Source organism: Ambystoma mexicanum, chromosome 11, assembly GCF_040938575.1.
Source record: "Ambystoma mexicanum isolate Mex_15411 chromosome 11, UKY_AmexF1_1, whole genome shotgun sequence".
Classification (NCBI taxonomy): Eukaryota; Metazoa; Chordata; class Amphibia; order Caudata; family Ambystomatidae; genus Ambystoma; species Ambystoma mexicanum.
Window position 1 is genome coordinate 396,013,348 of NC_090934.1, and position 16,965 is coordinate 396,030,312.

Sequence of the window (16,965 nt, forward strand, 5' to 3'; positions counted from 1 at the left end):
TTTCTTCCCTGACGAACTCCTTGTATCTCTAAATCAGAATCAGTCCATAAGGATCTACACACAACTCTAAAGGCATTTGCTAGCCAGCAGCCGTTACTCCTGCCCCCCTCCATCAGGAGTGCCCAACCTTTGCTTATCCATGGACATTTTTTCAAGCTCCCACTTCTCTCTCAATAGGATTCAGGAGACCTTTGCTATCCCACCCCATAGGGCTCCAAATCCTCAGCTAAAGTCAAGGGCCGACAGCCATAACTCCTCCTCTTGTTTGGAGGACACTGCATCCGATGTGTATCCAAGTCTTCAAACTTAAGTAATGGGCCATTGAGATTCACACAATCCCAAACCAATGGACCTCTTTGCCCTCAGCAATTATTCCCGATAAGGTACCTTTGGGAAACGAGCCATCACACCTTAAAGGTTTTTTAATCTCCTCCTACCACACATCTATTGATATCTGAGATGTGAGCCACCACACCCAATTGGCCCACAGAGTTTGCAGTCCACACCCATCTACGTATCGCAGTCTTATAAATGTCATTGGTCCTTAGGAGAACTTGCCACCACTCCTACAGTCGCCTCCAAGAGCTAGAAGCCATAAGAGCATTGTTGGTCTAAGCATATTCCTACCAACCCCCCGCCTCCGACTCTATAACCTCCCTGCGCTTTGCCCCTCAATGCATGTGGCGCCAGCCTCTCCCCACCAAGATCCGTAGCACTTGGAGTTATCTATGCTTGGCTACTCACTTGGTGTGTCTCCATTGATGTCACATTTCATCATTTCACTCACAAAGTCCCCGAGGGAGGAGTAGGAGGAGCTGGAATCATCATAATCCACACTGTCGCTGCCACTGAAAAAGATAAAAGGAGAGGGTAAGACAGACGAATCAGATACACAGTCTCTACCAACAACAACAGGCAGTCAAAGATAAGAACTACTAACAAGCATGAGTATCAATGTGGAACGGAAAGCGACTGCAAGTTAAAATATCAGTGGTTAATGTGGAGAATAAAAGAACGAGTGGGAAAGCTGAGCCACCAACCAGCATCAATGTAATTTCAGAGAGCAAAAAAAGCAAAGGACAGGGTGAGCTACCAGCAAAAGCATTATTGTACAGATAAACCGAGAAGACTAGTGGTGCTATCAATTAGTAGCACAGATACTGCAGAAAGCAACCAAGAAGAGCTAGCCATCATCTGCGCTATTACGCAGTGAGCAGGTGGGTGGGAAATGTGAGCTACCAACCAGAGTACTGGAGCAACAGGGAGAGGCGAGATAACAACGAGCAGCGGTGCCACTGCAGCGAGCAAAGGAAAGTGCAAGATGAGCTACCAACTGGCAATGGAGACACCGACGAGGGCAATGAGAGGGAAAAGTGTGCTCCAACTAGCAGTAATGAGGTTACATGTTTGCATTAGCTTTGTGCGTTTACAAACCATTTGTAAAGGAGTGGGAGCATTTTCATATATCACACACTTCGGAGAGTACTTTGAGTTCTGTGTGAATTCATTTTATGGTTTGCCGTTTCTTGTGAAAGCTAGTTTAAGAGCACATGATAGTGAAGCCCTCAACAGCAGCGCAAGCGTCCTGAAGCTCATCAGCAGCCGCAGGCTATGCAGGGAGAGTGGGCAGACAACACCACTAAATGACTTTGTACCCCAGAATCTATAGGGCGAGGGAAGAGAGAAAGAGAGGGGATATAAAAAGGAGGGAGGGTGAGTGAGGGAGGGCGAGAGGGATGGGGAGTGAGAGAGGGCGAGAGGGAGGGCGAAAGAGAGGGGGAGTGGGAGAGGGCGAGGGAGGGGGAGAGGGAGAGAGAGAGAGACAGACAGACAGACAAGACACCTGGAAATCCCAGTTAGGAAAAAGGAAAAACAATTACCCAGGCTGGGTATAGGGGGTTAAAAGTTCAATTTTGATATGCTAAAAGATTTTATTATGATATTATGTGTAGTTTGTACATAATGAAATGTTTGTATTCTTTTGTATGTGGTGAAAGGTTTATGTTTAAGCAAAACACCTGTAAATAATAAATACATAAAGAAATTACCCAAAGGAGGGGAGGGTTAATCGACAGCTGAGGACACTAGGTGGGAGAAGGGGGAGGATCAGCTGAAAATTTGGAGAAGCTGAGGAAGAGAGCAAAAGAGAATCAATCGTGTGAGGAAAAACTGAAGAGTGCTCTATAAGCACTCGAATCAAGATGGACAATCTGCCAGGAACAAGATTCTGGATAGAGACGAAGCAAGAGAAGCGGAGAAAAGAGAGCCAGCTAAAGGCTTCGACCCAGAATTTGGCAGCTACCTTTGACAAGGCACCCTGCCTGCGTCTGGGGAAACGAATGGGATTACAGGGGAGAGGTTCTAACGCATACCATTTGATACTGGGCCCGAAGGGAGTGCACAGGGGATATTCTGGACCACTTAGTTCCTTGGAACTAAGGCAGGGGACAATCACTAGGCCTTCAGTTACTCAGTAGCTGGGTCTTTAAGAAATGCCCCTTGAGGCAATTTAGAATGGAGCCCTAGTTGTTTGCAGGGGGGGCGTGGCCTAAGCCCATGGTGTGAAGCTGTGAGATCACCAAGCTCCCATAGAGATCCTGCATAGATCCTGGTTTTGGCAGCTAGGCTGATCTGCTGTGACATCCAATAGCAACGATCTGCAGTGGACACTGACGACCTGAAGTCCAGCTTTACTTACCCCAGCAAAAATCAGAGAGGAATTCTCTGTGAAATCCTAAAGCGAAAAGCTGTCTGTCAGCAAAAGATGGCTGCTGCGACTGCTCTGCACTCAGGAGCAGGGGAGAGGACGGCGCAGCATCTCAAGCACAACCCCTGCGCTGTCTGCGATGTGATGAGCTTTGTTTGGTGGCCCCCCTCTGAGGGCTACGGTGCTTGCGATTATACTGTCCGAGTTGGAGCTCGTTGGCCCACTGGAATATCTTTGGGCTGGTCCGTTCCCACATAGTGACTGCGGAGCAGAGCTGTGCGGACCTGGAGGGAGATGGTGCCCGCACAGAATGTGTCCCTGCAGTACACATAGGAGCACAAATATGGAAGATCGGTGCAGGAGACTGTGGCGCTGCAGGCACAGTGACACATGGAGCTGGAGGTCTAAGACAACTACCACACAGGACCGGGGCACACACAGATGAGAAGCATCCGGGCTGGGACCTTCCTGTATACACCCTGCACCAGCCTCGACTTGCCTGCGGCTCTTGCTGTGGAGCGTGCATGCTAGGGGACACATTGAACCCTGGGGAAGACCTGTTAGTAGGACACTGCTGCATGAGGGTGACGGTGTGCAGACGGAATCCAGCACACGCAGCGGCAACGAGAAGTGCATAGTACATGCACCCGCCTGCATTGCACCGAAGATCTGGAAAGTAGGTTCGGAGGCCTGCCGCACCGGCTCCCCTCCTGGCTGTGTCCCTCAAACAAAAATGAGATGTGCCTTGGCGGTCCCAGTGGTGTGGTTTGTGCTCCTCACCTCACAGGTGCTGGACCCTGAGCTCCTTGCTCGTAATTCCTACCCACCCCTAACCTTACCGACTCAACACAATGGGTGCAAGGTTCCAGGAGATCAGACACTCCACTAAACACAGCATTGGGGGACGCCCTAACCGGCTCCACAACTGGCACTTCATCGCTGCCGGTTGGGCGCAGAGAGCACATAACGCTGACCCTACTGGGGCCGGTCGATACGCCAAGTGCCCCTACATAACTGCCTACTGCTGCTCTGATTCAGTAAGACCCACGAACTGGCAACATAAACACATGGGATATTTGCTTGGGGCAGCATTTTAGTCGCTGCAAACCGCTCACTGTGGGCGCCCGACCGTGTAACATCTGGCTTTGGGTTCACAACTCCTAAGCAGATAACAACGATTGGTCGTGTTGGGCAGGGCCTGCCTGATGGCAGGGCGCACTGCCTGATTTCAGCCCACGCCATACACAAAGTTGCACCGGGCCGCCCAAGGACGTCAGATCAATCCCTACGGCCCACTATGCACTCTGACACATATTAGAAAATAGGGCACCAGCTGCTCTAACTCCTATCAGAGATAATGTCTCCAACCAAAGGCACGAGCAAACAATCAAGTATGGACTTGCTTGCCACGCAGGGCAAATCACCGGGACCCACCAATGTGCTCAACGGCAGCGCAAGCGGAAGCAGAGGCGCCCGGGGGAGGATAAAACATACAGGAAGACCCAGTCCTGGCTGCTATGGCTGCCCTGAGATCCTCATTTGAAACGAAAATAGTTGAGGCTAAAGTGGACGTCCAAATCCTTAGGCAAGATGTTAGGCAGTTGGCTGGGAGGGTCATGTCGGTCGAACTGGAGCTGAAAGAAACAACGGCCTCCACCAAAGACTTGGAAGTACGGCTCAGGGACCTGGAGAGACGGAACACATCACTGGAACTACGAGCGGAGGACGGCGAAGGGAGGGCCCGGAGGAATATAAAGCTACTAGGGTTTCCAGACAGCACAGAGGGGTCCGACCCCACCTTATACGTGGAAAATGTATTACTACAGGAGATTGGGCCAGGCAGTCTGTCACAGGGCTTCACGGTCAAAGAGGCCCATCAATCACTACAGAAGAGACCTCCACCTGGATCCCACCCACGACCTGTTATTGCAAAGATACTGAATTTCAGCGACAGGGAGGTCATACTGAAATATTCCAGGGAAGGCGGCGAGATACAGAAGGACATTTCCAAAATTGCCATTTACCCTGACTATACGCCGGCGGTCCGGAGGGCCAGGAATTCATTTTGTGCCAATCAAAGCGAGACTTGAATGTCAAATATATGCTGATGTATCCAGCCATACTAAAGATCATTTACAACGGCAGAGCACATTTCCTGGACACCCCTGCAGCAGCAAGCATGTGGCTGGAGCATAATAATCTAACCAGCGGGGAAGAAGCCAACACTTGACCCTGTGGAACAGCCTTACGAAGCCGGGCTATGTTCACGTGCTTAAGAGATCCTTGCACCCTGCATAGCGTTGCTGGGGCCTAGTGGTATATCGGGGGCAGCTGGATGCTGCGACCGCATTTGCATTACTCAGTTATACCCGCTGAAAGAGTGCTCCTAAAATACATAATTGTGTGGCTCAAGTTGTGTTGAAACTGGTAAGGATGACGCCCACCTGAACAATTTGTTTTCGCATGGAAAGGGAGCAACGTCTCCTCACCTCACGCTGGACTTGCTTGCCTGCTCAGAGTTTATACTGGTTGCTGGCACCCACCACCCGACACACGATGAGATGGAGAGGCTCTAGTGGTATGGGGATGCCCGAGCACCGTGTAGTTGCACAACGATTATATGCAGTTTGGTCGGCTGTGTTGTTGGTTTTGAGTTCTCCACGCATTTTGGTTCACATATTGCTTCTATGGCTTAAGTGGTCGATTGGGAACCGGGTGAATGGGCCTCAAATGCAGATCCATGATCTGGGGTTTGACATGGATGGATGGGGGTGGGGGCGGGGAGCGGGTTGGTTTCAAGCATAAACTGACCTGCAGATACCTTGACTATAACCTACATTAAAATACTGGAACGTGCAAGGGTTGGGCACATACCTACGCAGGAATAGGGCAAAATCTTTTCTGAAACAAAAGATATCTATAGCCCTACTCCAGGAGACCCACCTGACGACTGAAGAATTAGAGGGGGTCCTGGAGCACTGGGGTGGGTCAGGATATGGGGTGGCATCCTCTAAATATTCAAGAGGGGTGCTCACGTCGATCAAAGATACTCTGCCATTCCAGCTGCTGGAGATGGACGTAGATTAAGGAAAGAAGGCATCTCATCCTCCGGGGTTACATAGACACCTTGAAGTGTGCATAGTTAACTCCCATTTCCCAAATCATTAATATTCCGTCTCATGTTCACACACACTGCGCTCAGGTTACACACCACCGAGAGTGCTTCATCCTGTGGGATGGTGATTTCAATTGTACTAGGGATATTGTGCTCGACAGATCCGCTGCCCCTCGCCCACTGGCCAACCTGGATTTAGTAGATGTCTGAGGGAATTGAATCCCGAGAGCAGGTGTTACTCCTACTCCTCACCACACGCGTTTCACACCAGGATTATGTCTTTGTTGAGCGACACCAGATGGGTGATATATGCAGGGCAGAGTACTTTGGCCGATCAATATCAGACCACTCCCCTCTGATGGTCACGTGGAATCTTGGGATCCCAAGTCCCCAATCCTGATGTGGCATATGCCTGCAGATGCCCTGACCGACCAGATTTTTAAAGGACAGGTTACAGACGACAAGAATTCTTATAACATAATGTCGGTAGCGTAAAGGAGTGGAGTACTGTATGGGAAATCATGAAGGTGGTGGTCAGGGGCGGAATTATAGCCTGCGCTGGGGGCATCCGCAGAGCGCTAAGGGCAGAGCTGGAATCCATGGAGGAAGAAATCCGAGACCTAGAGACCCGACACGCGAGTCTGCAATCTAGCGTAGAAATGCTAGCTAAGACCGCTGCCTTGAGGCGTGGGAAAGGTTATCCAAATTAGATTATGTTACAAGAACCACCAGGGCGCATGCAGAGGGGGACAAGCCGGGAAGGCTCTTGTCGTGGATCTATAAGGAGGAGCATCATAGTCACCTGACCACCGCGCTAAGCTAAGTGATGGAAATGGAAGAATATGTAGAACCCAATCTGGGATCAATAATATTTTTGCCACACACTACTCCCAACTGTATAGTCACAACGAGAAAGTTCCCCCTAAAGATGTGATGGAAGCCCTCACACTAATAGCACTTACGAGACTTGCGCCCATTCCACAGGCTGATTTAGACCTGTCCTTCACGGCTGAATAGGTGCGCAACGCGATCACCTCACTTGCCACATGCAAGGCACCGGGAAGTGACAGACTCCCCTCTGAATTTTATAAAACATGCAATCCGACACTGGCTCCAGTATTGCTGCTCAAGGTTTACGAGGAAGCCTACACTCAGGGTTTCCTCCGGCTAGCATGAGGGAAACCTTAGAGACACTGATACCTAAACCAGGGAAACCTGTGGATAAATGCAAATCTTATCAGCCCATAGCCATGCAGAATTATGACATGAAAATACTGACCATGGTACTGGCAGGACGGCTCTGCAGTGTGATTGCGGATCTGATCTTTATCCCAGGCCACAGTACAGCCCTGAACCTGCGTCACCTGCAACACATTATTGCACAGACTAACGATCACCAGGAGAAGTACGTGGTGGCCTCACTAGATGTGATGAAAGCTTTTGATTAGCTTTACTGGCAATGGCTGTTCTCAGTAATGTAGGGTTTCGGGTTTGGCGTGAAGTTTATTCGCTGGGTAAATATCCTGTACTGCTCACCGACTGCCAGAGTCAAATCTGGGAGGTAGGTATCTGCAGCGTAGGACATTCAAAGGGGGACGTGTCAGGGATGCCCGCTATCACCTATGTTGTACATATTGGCACTAGAGTCCCTAGCGGTCTTGCCAGGAAAATCTTAGAGGCGGCTATTCGGGTTGGAGGCACTAGACACCTAATATTGTTGTATGCAGACTATGTCCTACTCTATATGGGGGAGTCACAACACAACCTCCCAATAGTTATGGAAGTATTGGACAATTTTGCTAAGCTGTCTGGGATATCCTTCAACAGAGAGAAGTCTTGCCTCTTCTCAGTGGCGGGACGCCGCAGGGTGGGGGTGATTGATTTGCCGAGACTGGGGCTCCCGTGGGATGCAGTTTCCTTTAGATACCTGGTAGTACACGTCATGCATATGCCTGAAGACATGCATATACGTAACACAGCCGGGGTGGTGAAGGGTCTTAGAAGGTCAATGTCCTTTTGGTCCAGACTCCAGCTCTCATTGATGTGTAAAATAGCGATTATAAAAATGATTGTCCTTCCTAGATTTTTCTACTACTTTACTTATGTCCACTACTATATTAATGCACCCTTCTTTCGCGTATTGGACACACTGATCAGGGGATTTCTGTGGGGCTCATCCAGTCACAGGATTGCCCTCACAACACTGTGCCTACCTTACAAGGAGGGTGGTGTGCAGCTTCCGAATCTGGAATGTTACTACTTGGCAGCACAATTTAGCTTTGTTATGAAATGGCTATTGGATGACGACATATCTGAGTTGCTACTATTTCAGCAGTTGGTAGACCCTGCCTAACTCAAGGACATGTTATGGCTACCACGAAAAATCCTGAATTCTACACCCTCACTTGTTGCATTGGGCGGGAAGATATGGCTTAGAATGCTGAAAGTTGAATGCCCTTACTCGCCTAATGTCCCGATAGTGTCCCGACGTGTGTAAGAACAAAGACGATCCTGCGGTAGCATGACGTTGGGAAGACTGGGGTATCTCCACTTGGGGAAGGCATGTTTGAAAATGGTATATTTAGAGAACTGGATACCATAGTTGAGCAGACCGCACTACCCAGGGGGCAGTTTATACAGTACATGAGAATAGTGGGGGTGGCCAAGAGAAAATGGTCTAGGTGGCCCGCAGAACCAGAGGCAACTGAACTGCTAGCTTTAATGTACTCCTTGGAAGACGGCTGGCGACCTGTGTCTAGAATGTATGGTAGTCTAATGGATAGGCCCTAACCCCCGGGGCCCTTAGTTGAAAATGTGCAAGCGTTCAGAAAGGCTGGGGTCACCAGGTATTCCTGGAGCCCAATCAAGTGTCTTTTTGGTGCATCCCGAGGAATAGCAAGCACAAACGCATTAACTTTATGGACCTGGCATGTATTCTTGCTAACGGTGCATCGTCATGTCCTGGAAGTCAACTGTGGGCCCACAGTATCTATGCCGGTATAGAGATCTTGAGGCTTGGACTGAGGCAGAGACCAGAGTGTGGGCTAGGTAAACATACAACCTAGATGTGACCTCTGGTGGAGCCTAAAATTCCTGGAAACTACTGGTCTGGGATATATTTCACACCTCAGACGATAAACCTCCATGAGCTCCCTGACATTAACTAAAGTGGTGCCATAAGGACATACGAGTCCCTGTTGCTTCGCCCCCCACCCCCTCTTCCAACGCCATTTACCCGTTTTGGACTATTTTTTTTATTGTTTGTGTTTGGTGCACATGTACCTTTACAATCATAAAAACATCTATATACAAACACAAAATGCATTTTACAAATTAACAAAATGTTATAACAAAGCTGCGTAATAAAATAGTGTGTATGTGTCGTACATAAAAAGGATTAAAAAACAACCTCTTGGCCTAGACGCACATTGAATTAACCTACTTAGTCATGGAACAGCAGGTAGGAGTTCATAACAAATTAAAACTTTGCTTGCTAAATGCCTCAACTCAATCACAGATAACACTCAATTTGTTCACAGTGTTGTTAACAGAGATTTGAAAGTATGCATAACCAAGGCCGTATGACCTGCATCAGTTAATGCGTTCAAAAACTGTCAAAAGAAAACAATTGGTCCCATTGCAATTAAAAAAACACTAGACTTAATATTGAAATTCATTGAGCAAGTAATATGAGTATCATGTGTAGAACGAGCAAATCTGGGGTTCAAGTTATATTGCACATTATCTCAACAAACAACATACATGCAAAACTTGACAGAAACCAACTGTGGATAACTGTGTAGACAGAGTGTGAGAGTCACAGTACGGAATGATATCCTGTACATGCCTGAAAAACATTCAAAATAAAGCAACCATATCATTTTTCAAGCTCATCCAACTTTTCCTGGATGTGATGTAAGAGACGCGCAAGAGATAAAATGAATGCCTTGTTTCCTCCCGACATACATCATACCCATAGTAAATTACGTGAAAAGAAATTCGCCAAATGATTTTTGTCTTAATTTTTCCCAATAATGGCAGAATATGACAAGATGTTTTAAAGTTTCAGGCTCGTCATTCAACGAGCAAAATCTGCATGTCACGTCAGAAGATGCAAATTTGCCACAGCGCCAATTTTCTGATGCAAGCAATAGCATGAAAAAGATCAAGTCTGAAGTTAAGAAAAATATTTCTGGCTTTGCGACACAGAAAGCAAATTAGGTAGGACTGTCGTGGGAGTTGCTTATGCCTGAACAGGGCGTATTCATTGTAAGACTTATAACCCGCGATACAGTCAGATGTTTTACACCAATCATGTTGGAAATGTTTTTTGTTTTTTTTTACTAAGGCAGGACGATGAAGCAGATATACAGGTTCCATGGCAATTAATGCTAAGGTTGCTTTCATTTTGCTTTCAAAATGCGCTACCGAGGCTGGTTGCGAGTTCGCGAGCATGGATGCTATGTCGTCATATAAAGAATTGACGGGAGGATGTAACATTTTTGTATAATTGTTAAGCATCCTCCAGTCATATTTTGACGCTAGCGAGTGCAAGCCAAGCTCATGAATGATAGCATTGGGCAAAGATTTTGGGAAGCCCCAATACTGTTTTCCAAATGTTGCCTTGTAGCTTGTTGAGAATTGTGGTTATGTCCAAAAGACAAATGTCCAGGCCGTAAAGTATAATAGCTTCCAACTTTAAACACATAAAAATCTATTACAGGCATAAGTGAGAATTTACAATGCCTGTATAGTATAACTCATTTGAGATGTTAGCTGGACAACCTTGATGTTAAGTGAAATCTGCAACATCATAAAGCGAATTTGCGTCACAAAGATTGTATCCCAAGTATCCTATATTTGGTACACGCTGAATTGTCAATTATCCATTTAAATGAACAAATGTTCCTCCTATTGGAGAAAACAACGAAGTTAGATTTTGCAGAATTTGTTTTAAGATTATGTTGCTTGGCATATGCCTAAAATAAACAGTTTGTTTTGTAGACCATGGAAGTACGATCAAACAGAATTACGTCATCCGCAAATGCTAGCAATGGATTATATTTTGACACCGCCTATATGCACTAGGCGAAAACATTGTTGGTCTTTCTCGTCACCGGCTTCACCACGGAACTAAGTGATGCTAAGACCTTGTTTACATGCATGGAGAAGTGTTATTAAGCTGTTTTGACTTGGTTTCCATTTGTTTTTAATCACATGCTTAAAACGTATGTTTGTTATCAATGTGCGATGGATTGCTACACCCCTGTAGGTTTGCAAATGCCAATAAACACATTTTAAAATAAAACTAGTTGTTTGCAGGACTGCGCCCCTTATTTGAGGCAACCCGCAGGGAGCAGACTGCTTGAGAAACATACTGTTGCTTATAAGCGGCGTAACAAAGATGGCAGATTAGCTCAAATTTGGTCAGTCTGTGTTGCTGTGCATCACAGTAGATGGACAGTACAATAATGTGTTCTCAATTGGCACATCCCATAACTCCAATTACATCTATCACGCAGCGTGCAAATACTCATGAGCACATTGGGAGGTCCAAGGGGGTGCCAGGAACCTGTAAACCTTACAGGCAGTTTCACAGTGGTGTGGGGAAAAGGAAAACAGTAATTCATTTTTTCCCCAAATTCCCTTTATATTACGCAATAAGGAGCAAGTGGATAATCCCGATTTTGTTTAATGTATTAATAGAAACAATCTGTCAAGCACTTCACATGTGCAAGATAGTAACATTACCATCTGACCTTCTTGCAGTTTCGAGTTATCTTGTCAATGCATGGAAGCTTAGAGAGGTATATTCAAATAGTTTACTGAATTCTTAGCATCATCCTGTGTTGCAATCACCATGGTTTTAATGATGTAAATAACGAAATTAGTATTTTAAAGGAGTACACTTTTAATACTGTTATTTTTAACATGTGCTTTTCAACCTTAACTTACCTTTAGAATCAGATTTTGTTTAAGTGTTAAGGTATGAAACTTTAGTTCAGTTAACTTTTTTGCATTATAGATTTGTAGTGACTTTTTATGATACCAAGTACAGGGTGCAAAATCTCACTTGCCACTGGTATGTACATAATTAAGGTGGCAAGTGACTTTATGACTGGCTAGTAGCTTGAAACTTTGCACACTTCTAATTAAGAAGTGCCTTTTTGTACATTTGTATGCCTCGCTTTTATGGCCCCGAGTCGAAATAAATCTTTTGAATTTAAATGTGGTCATCTATGTGGTCCTCCATGAACTCTGAGCTGAACGTCTAGCACATGTTTTTTACTAGACCAACAGAACCTTTGACACAGAAATACAGTTAACACTATTGGTTTCAGGGTGATGAGATAAAAAAGCCTATAGGGTCTGCAAGGTTTATCTAAATCTAAAACGGTTGTCCCCATATTGGAACAGTTAATCTAAAAAGTGGTGAGAAGGAAGACTATACAGCAGGTAGGGTAGTCTCTCGTAGTTTTTATTAGCAATGCTGACCTCCAGTTAGATTTTTAATAATAACAATAATATAGCGTTAACACGCCATTCCAAGGGCTGGAATGGGGCGGGGGGGCGGGGTAACGGCCCGGAAGCCCAGGTTACAGGCCTGAGCCAAGCAAGGCCCTAAAACGAGGGCCCCGGGGCATTATCCTCCGTTCCAGCCCTTGGAAAGGACGCGGGGGGAGAGTTAACGCTATTAGCACTCCGGGTTACCAAAGCAGTAACCCCGGGTGCTAAAAACTTTTTTAAAAGTATTTTCATTCATTCAATGGGACACACGTAGCGTCCCGTTGAATGAATGCAAATACTTAGTCTAAATGGCCGCCATGGTTATAGAAGGTGGGGCTTTGTACGGCGTCCCTCTTCTATGACCATGGTGGCCAGAAAAGGGAAGCTGCTGAGGCTTCTTTGCACAAACCACAGTCTCAGGATGTTTGAAAATCTGATTAGTTTAGTAAGCTAGATGTACAAATTAATACTGGAGGCCAATGCTGCAGCACTGGAGATAAGTTGTATAGTAAATCTAAAAAGTATAGTGTGCATTTGGATCTTATTACTATGTGCTAGTGTGTCAGGACGGCTGTGACTGTTTGTATGGAAACATGGGTACTGATTGCGACTATGTAAACATAATGTTTTGCTGTGTCTAGGTTCCCTGGTCTCCCCCCCCACCCGTCATTAGACTATGTACAGTGCCTATCACTAGAAGGTGGATTTACATGTTAGCAGTAGGGGTGGAGTGAGTCTTAATTGACCACCGCGGTTTTTAAAATTGTTTTATACATTCACTAGTTCTATCATGTGTTATTGTGACTATTTGCGGGGGTGTGAAAGCCCTACCCTTGTTTTATTTTTATTGCATAAAATGATGCAGTTAATTCTGCCTCTGAGAGGGAGGTCTGCCAACATTAAATTACAATCATGTACCTTTGCTGCGATAGTCACGTGACAACTTCAGCACCAGTCCTGCAGTGGCAGGTTCGAAGGTCACAGGTCCATTCCCGACAGCTGCTGGAGCACGAAGTGGCAGCTGACAGAGATGCACATATCTTCTGCGCCTTGGTTTCCATACCTAATAATTGTATGCCTTAGTCAATCTGGTGGCATGCAAATCTTTAAATATAAGCAATGGCTGTTTGGGGCATGGGGAATACCAAGAGCACACAAATATACACCCACAGCAATTTGATATCAAACTAGTGTCGGCTCTTATGTGGTGTCCCTCAAGGCTCCTGCCTCTCTCCTACCCTCTACAACATATTCACTCGCCCTCTCTTCCTCATCCTTGACGCCATGGGGATCTCGTACACAAATTACGCGGACGACACGCAGATCCTCGTGACCCTGACAGGTGACTATGAGACTGATTCCAAGGCCCTTAACACCATCTATAACGCAATCCAAACTTGGATGGCCGCCAACAGCCTCTGTCTCAACTCTGACAAAACTGAACTCCTACTTGTAGGCTCCCCCGACACTCTTAAAAAACTTGACGCTCAGTTCTCCCACTTCACCATTGACTCTATCACCATTCCAGTATCTGAGTCAGTGAAAACCCTAGGCGTCTACCTGGACTCCAATTTGTCCATGACTGGACAGGTGAATGCCATTGCCTCCTCAGCTGCCTACCAGGCCAAACTCCTCAATGCAGTTAGACCCTACCTCTCCAGCGACACCTGCACAAACATAGCTAGGGCTATCACTGGATCTCGGCTGGACTACTGTAATGTCCTCTTCCTAGGGACCTCCACAAAAAACCTTGAGAAACTGCAAGTTACTCAAATCAACGCCTTACGCGCAGCACAAGGCATCTCCAAAAGAGAACATATATCTACTGCAAGAAGAGCCTCCCACTGGCTACCTATAAAAGAGAGGATCATCTTCAAAACCTTAACCCTCACCCACAAATGTATCCACTCTGCAGCCCCAGCCTACCTTACACAAAGGATCCACCCGGCAATATCCGCAAGACCAACCAGGACCCCCTATACCAACCTACTCACGGTACCCATGATAAAAAAATCAAGAGCAGGGGGTTCTAGCTTCCCCTACCTTGCGGCTCTACACTGGAATGCCCTCCCCACTGCCCTGCGAGCTGAACCTTCCCTGACCACCTTCCGCAAAACCTTGAAAACCACCCTGTTTGCTTGATTCCCTACCGTTTATCACCTACACTCGCCACATGTATACCTGACCTTTGTACGCCTCCATGCATAATATCTGTTACACCTAAATGTCAATGCCAAATGATGTAACCTATGCATAATGTAACTAAGCTTTCTGCAAGTAACAGCGCCAAAATCCCCCTGGGCTGCCTGCGCGCTATACAAATGTAAAAAATAAAAATAAAATAAATAAATAAATCTGTGAGCAGGGCCCAGCTATGACAGGACTGATCTGTATTAAGGTCTGGTCTGATGGTCTCCACAGCTGCTATGTGGGACAATAATTAGGCTGCTATCTTTTTTTTGATTGTCCACCAGGAAGGGCAACACTTTCCCAGGACAAATGAACCCTCACAAGGAGATCTCCTGGGAATCAACGCATCAAAGGCAGTAATGACAAAGGAGCGCACACACACAGCTGGGTGCTGACCACTGGAGTCCCTTTGAAGACGGCAGGACTGGGAATGGGTGGAGTAAGAGTAGTGTGAGGGGTCAGTAATGCGAGGCAGACAACTGCTTGTAGTATTCTCAGTATATGACATTTTATTTCAAAAGAAAAATGCAAATAAAACCTACCCAAGCCTACTCGACCAGGGGGATTCCATAACTAGTCTAGAATATAAGGGGAAATCTCCTAGCATATACAAACCTGGCCCTCACACTAAACCGATCAAAGCAAAGCATAAACAACATTAATAAAAGATTACCAAATAACCAGTGTCTTCGATGACTTCTATTTGCCCTGTGTAGCTCCTGTGTCCCCAAGAATGTTAAATATCAATTTCTCCCAAGGAACCAAAGTTCTAAATCAGTTCTTGCAAAGTTCCAAAGAAACAAGTTCACTCAAACAAAACTTCACTGGTGACAGTTCCTTCTTTGTTTGTTGAAAAGTTCCCCTCTTACCAGTTCCACAAAGAATACAGCACCAATGGCCATTCTGGATAACCTCCTTCCAGGATAGAATGGATAGTGTTCAAAACAAAAGTAATACCACTTCTGCTTTAACAACAACTCTTCTTTTGTGACATCTGCAACGTCTTGAATATCATTTTTCATGCTTCTTCTAAGGGGGTTTTCTTCGCGGCAACTCCCTTCTGCAAATGACACTGTGAAAGCAGGCTCCTTTGCCTCACAGTCTACTACTGCTTCAACTACATTCAAAAAAAGATTCCGACAACATCATAGACAACCGCAGTTCTGCTGTTTCTGCTGCAACTGGTTACTATGAAAATGTATTAGGCAACTTAGAGAAGACTTCTCGACGTCTCCAGGTAGGCAAGGCACTCTTCTGTCCTGCATCGTAAGAAAAGGCAGCCTCTTTGCCTCTACTGTCGGTTTTACAGCGACCACAAAGTCTGTCTTGGCTTCTAAGCCGCTTCTTTTTCTCAGCTTAACAGATTCTTAAAACATTTTTTTTTTATTTTGATATTATTGAACATATGCAAAGCCTCAACAATGAAATAGAGCCAACAATTCTATAGCAACGGGAAAGGCTCCAACCAGAAGTCCAATTCAGCAAATAAAGTTTATAAAACAAACCCCCCCCATCAAAAGGAGAAAGAAAAAAAAGAAAAAAACAAATAAATAAATAAAGAAGGGGTGGGATGGGATTAAACATAAATAATGTTTAAGACATATTAATAAACCATACTGTCTCAGAGCATGGGGCACGAAATAGCCCGGTAGATATTTCGGTCTGTCAGATTCAAAGTTTATAGATCCAGAGCATTAGAGTACTGTAAATGACATCATTTCATGAGGTTTATGGTGGAGTACAGGATTGCCATGTTCAGTAACATAGCAGAAAGGGTGCCCATTCTGCAAGAAATGCGAGCATCTCGCTTTTTTGGGCTGCTTCAATCTTACACATTGCTAGAATAAACCATACTTTAACCCACCATTCTCGGATGTCCTGGGCTAAAGGCAATCTCCAATTATGTGCTATCATGACCCTAGCCGCTACTAAGAAGTGCGTAAATAGTCGAGAGATTGCGCCAGTCAACCTGTAATGCCCAACAGGGTCTACATCTCCAAGAAGTAGCACCAAGGGTTCCAGGGGAAGTTCCACATCAGTGATCTCTTTAATTTGGGGGGCTAAAACCTCCTTCAATGTACCTGAATTAATGTACAGGACCACCAGATATGGTAGAGCGACCCAGGGCCTGTGCACAGCCCCAGCAACAATTGGGGATAGTGGGATTCATTTTGTGAAATCTTAAGGGGGTAAGGTATCAGCAAAATAGTAGTTTATAACTGTTATCTTTCAGAAGACCACACCTGGAGGATTTAGAGGCCCTGGTCAGCACATTGTACCATGAGAGATCATTGATCGGGGCATTCATCTCCTCTGCCCAGCGCAACATGCAAGTATGAGGGGCCTTAAAGCGGCATGCATTAAGAACACAATATAATGCAGAAACCCTACAAGGGAGGCGGGGTCTCCTATAAATAAATCTTCAAATATCATAGTGTCCTGCTTA

The 16,965-nt window shown here is 45.8% G+C and overlaps 1 protein-coding gene across 42 annotated transcripts in view; it reads right to left on the minus strand.

The window, feature by feature from the left end:
• The window catches only part of MADD (MAP kinase activating death domain), a 2,081,072-nt gene that overhangs the window by 1,482,938 nt on the left and 581,169 nt on the right, over positions 1–16,965 (minus strand). For all 42 annotated transcript variants that reach the window (XM_069623145.1, XM_069623139.1, XM_069623144.1 and 39 more), the window contains one exon: positions 745–848. In XM_069623145.1, the coding sequence (XP_069479246.1) occupies positions 745–848 (104 nt within the window). The remainder of the gene's footprint in view (positions 1–744; positions 849–16,965) is intronic.